Consider the following 4,422-nt stretch of genomic DNA (forward strand, 5'->3'; position numbering starts at 1 on the left):
TGTCCTAATTCATACAAAAAAAATTATATTAAGTAGCTATTTTGTCTAAATTAATTCCAATTGTCCAAAAATAATACAAAAATAATTTGGATAAAATATCTGTTTTGCCTAAATCAGTACAAATTGAAAACTTTAAATTAGGTAGATATACATCTCGTTAGATGGTTACAAATTAGATAAAGTAATGTTACTGTTATATAAAGTATTGTAAGATATATAAAGTAAAAACATTATATTAAATTAAATATAATAAAGGTAATTAGGGCCTGATGATGGTGTATGTCTAACGTCTTCATTCATAAAAATAAGGAAACAAAGAAGATGTAATATTATCAAGGGAAAGATTAGTAAACGTCCATATTTATCTATTTAACATATGTATAGTGAGAAAAAGAAAAAAAATATAAATATAATAAATAATATGATATGATAGAAAGAGAAATAATAAGTATAAATTGAGTGTATGATATGTGAATTTATCTACATATCACCACCCTTATAAATTTTACTTACACGATAGGAATTTATCTTATTTTAAGTTTATCATTATCACTTGCTATTTTGAATTTGGACTGCGTTGTTCTAATCTCTCCATAGTTTTCCTCATATTTGTCATCTTCAGTCTTGTAACTCAAATATGGAATCTCTTTTTTTCTTCTCCCTATACCACCCTTGAGCCACTCCACCACCTCTTGCATGGTAGGCCTCTTCTCTGGGCTATTATCTGTGCACCTCATAGCTATCATGACCACAGATTTCAATTGCTCTAAATCAAAATGCCCCTTCAACTTTGGATCAGCAATATGAATGAAGTTACCCTTTTGGACATGTGGTGTGACCCATTGAACTATGTCCCTTTTCACTCCACCAGGGAGTTTCTCAATTGGTTTCTTGGCACTCACAATCTCCAAAAGCAAAATCCCAAAACTGTAAACATCACAGCTCCCAGAAACCTTCCCCCACATAGCATACTCTGGCGCCAAATATCCAAGGGTGCCTTTAACCCTTGTTGTGAGATGGCTTACACCTTCTGGTATCAACTTAGCAAAACCGAAATCAGCAACCTTGGCTTCAAATTCAGTGTCTAAAAGAACATTGCTTGCCTTTATGTCTCTATGAATGATGTGAGGATTTGCTTCATGGTGCAAATACCTTAAGCAAACAGAAACACCTCATATATAGATGGCAAAGTCAAATAAGTTGAATAACACATATATGTAAAAGCTTTTTACATGGTTAACCAATCAGAATTTGTCAGGTCTAATAACTTTATTAATTTTTACAATAATTACTTTAGAAGTCATATCTAACATATTTTGATTAGCTCTCGAGTGTATAAACATTAATCTCAATCTTAAATGATATATGAGTGGACTATTCCAAATCGAAAAATTGAATAGATCAACAAATTAATATCCAAACTTCAATATATGATGTTGATTAATTTTGATTTCATATATAACTATATACTAGCATGGTAAGATATATTGATGTAAATAATGAGAATTGAGAGGTAAAAGGAGCACATACACTAAGCCTTCTGCAGCTCCAATTGCTATACTCATTCTTCTAGGCCAATCTAGTAAACAATCCGTGGCAAGTTGACCATGCAAATGGGTGAGTAAACTGTGATTAGGCATGTAATCATAGACAATCAACCGTTCATCGCCTCCTGCATAGAATCCACGCAAGCCTAACAAATTCTTATGCCTCACTCTTCCTAGTACTTCCACTTCAACTGCAAACTCCATCTCTGCCTTTGCAGTCATAGTCTTCAAGCGCTTCACTGCAATCTGCAAGTTCCATTCATTATATATTAGCCCTGCAGGTTTTTTTGTGCACAGGAAAGATGTCTCATATCTTAAATTAAGTTTAGCAGAAACAAATTATATGATCAAAATCTTAAGGAAAAAATATATTTTATATATTTATAATTGCCTCGACGCCTTTACTTGTTCGACCCCAATAAACACTTCCAAATCCACCCTCTCCTATCTTGCTATCTTGATGAAAATTGTTTGTTGCACGAAGCAACTCCTTCAAGGTGTATATTTCCCATGGATAGTCCCTATTTTTCTTGTTGGCATTCCTACAAAATAAAAAATAAAAAATGAAACTCAAGAGCCGGAATATGTACATATTTGTAACAACTATCATCCCAAATTTGTGGACATAAAATGAATTAAGCTGATGAAGCATACTGTATTTCTGATTGCTCCTTTTCACAAAGAAAACAACTGAAACATTTAAACTGCATTTCTTTCTTGAAGAATATGGTATTCAGAATATGAATTCCCTACTGGAAAATAGATGAATAAGTATGAGAATTTTTTTAGAGAAGTGGGAAGAAGAGAAAAAAATAGATTTGCAAGAAAGGACCAAAATATATCGGCAAATGCAAAGAAACAATATAAGAATTAAGAACTAATAAGGCCCTACAATAACGACAAAAGGCCTGCCTTGGAAGTCAAGGACTTTGAACACAAGCCAATTTAGTGAGTATTATATGCCTCTAATGGTTGTATGCTAGTGTTTACAAGCTTCTGTCGAGCAATATTTTCCATTGAAAATGTCACACTTTTATAAATATTCCTGTCGGAGTAAACATTCTTATTTAATAACTATTTGTTTTATCTCTATTATATCAGCTATCTTATTTCATAAACCTTTTCTTTTTAACTCTTTTTTTGTTGTATAATTTTTTTTTAAGATTTTAAATTATGGTCACAATTGCAATTTTATCGTATTTAATGGTATTTTGGAGAATTGCAAACAAATGCAATTGATGTAACCACAGTTTCAGTCGCGTTACGTTTGCGAACATTCCAAAAACCGTGATGTTGTGGATAAATTACAGTTGCAAACTACTTTTTAAAAACTTATTTATTTATATATATATATATATATATATATATATATATATATATATATATATATATATATATATATTTAATTGCTTCTATACCAGTTGTATTGGTAATTTAAAATTTAATGTAGTAGGATAGTAACACACGCAATCATAGCTAATTCTTCTCTTTTTTCTAATAGAACATTTTACTGGCCATAGGGTATGCATACAAGGCTAATGAAGCCTGTAAAACGTTCGGCTTCTAACAAGTTGACAAAATGTCTTGATCAAAGACAGTTAGCAGTGTCTCGTTGATATTGTATTAAGGAATTAAAAAAGAATCGTTATGGGTAATTACTTATGCTTTTGGGACAAGTTCTATGGGAATAAGGGTCCAATGAAGCGTTTTGATGTAAGCAATCCATTTTTTTTTCTAAAATAAGATTGCTAAAAAAATATTTTAGAATAGTTTGTAAAATATCATAGTTGTTGTCATCTTAGTTTATTTTTTGAAATTTATTAAGTCAATTTGCATGACAACTATAATAAGCATTGCGTGACATGAAAATAAACGCAATCTTTGTTTAAGAAATTTTTTAAATTAACACAGAAAATACTACATGCTGTTTAATTTGTATTGATAAATAAATTATAAGAAACTAATTATCCTAACTAACAGATAAACTTCTATAAATATACTATTTGTTTAAAATTATTACATACATTAATAAAAAAGAAATTAGTTTGTTTTGCCTCTTAAAAAAACAATAAAGTAATTACTGATTACATTAATGTCCGTCACTTTTGGGTTACACTCTTTAACTTTTAGTAACTAGTACTGTAGTAATAATAATAACGAGAATTTAATTTTAATAAATTGTAATTTTTAAAAATGTTGAATCGAATTTTCAATCAATTAAAATTAATCTAAATGTAATTTTTAAAAATATTATTATAATAAATTATAATTTTAAATTATATAACATGCAATTTATGACTAAATGACATAGCAGTATATAAAATATTTACCTTGATAATATATTTCATTTAAATTTTAATATTACTAGTGTAATAAATTGCTGCTGTTAAAAAATCAGTAATATCCGTTCACTTTTTTTTTTATAATAATCTTCTGAGTTAAAAATTTATCAAAACTGAGCCTAACGTATTCTTCAGATTAAGAATGAAATAGAAAAAAAATAAATATGAAGAAAAAAAATTACAATGGTAGAATTAGAATGGATGTGTGTTATTTGGATGGATAAAAATATGATAGAAAGAAGTAGATGAATTATTTGGAAGAGTGAAAAAATAAGTATAAAAAATATTTTTATACTTAGTAAAAGATGTAAACTTTAATGCATTATCTTTTTAACTAAATAAAAGAAAATGCATTATTATCTATATTTTTTATATTTATTTATTTCCCTTTCTTTTTTACTCACCATTCTTGTAGTGACCGGCATTACATCAGTAGTCCATTTTTCCCGCCATTATCAAAATAATAAATGGTGTTTGAAGATAAAGAATATATAAATATAATTAATAATTAAAATAATTTATTTGAAATTACT

The 4,422-nt window shown here is 28.4% G+C and overlaps 1 protein-coding gene across 1 annotated transcript; it reads right to left on the minus strand.

Moving 5' to 3' along the window:
• Nucleotides 1-402: 402 nt before the first annotated feature.
• On the minus strand, nt 403-2,399 carry LOC114370435 (PTI1-like tyrosine-protein kinase At3g15890). The gene is made up of 4 exons (XM_028327785.1): nt 2,202-2,399; nt 1,939-2,089; nt 1,531-1,793; nt 403-1,152 (listed from the first exon to the last, which is right to left on the minus strand). The coding sequence occupies exons 1-4, from the start codon at nt 2,255-2,257 to the stop codon at nt 525-527; spliced, it is 1,098 nt and encodes a 365-aa protein (XP_028183586.1). The 5' UTR covers nt 2,258-2,399; the 3' UTR covers nt 403-524.
• Nucleotides 2,400-4,422: the final 2,023 nt, after the last annotated feature.

This window comes from Glycine soja, chromosome 10 (assembly GCF_004193775.1).
Source record: "Glycine soja cultivar W05 chromosome 10, ASM419377v2, whole genome shotgun sequence".
In the NCBI taxonomy this organism is placed as follows: Eukaryota; Viridiplantae; Streptophyta; class Magnoliopsida; order Fabales; family Fabaceae; genus Glycine; species Glycine soja.

What these genes read in the sequence shown, in the direction of transcription:
- LOC114370435 (XM_028327785.1), bottom strand. Translation starts at nt 2,257, where the DNA reads ATGCAGTTTAAATGTTTCAGTTGTTTTCTTTGTGAAAAGGAGCAATCA. An exon ending in GAACAAGTAAAGGCGTCGAG is followed by an intron (nt 1,794 to 1,938) that starts GCAATTATAAAT and finishes TGGAACTTGCAG; the next exon opens with ATTGCAGTGAAGCGCTTGAA. An exon ending in GGAGCTGCAGAAGGCTTAGT is followed by an intron (nt 1,153 to 1,530) that starts GTATGTGCTCCT and finishes TGTTTGCTTAAG; the next exon opens with GTATTTGCACCATGAAGCAA.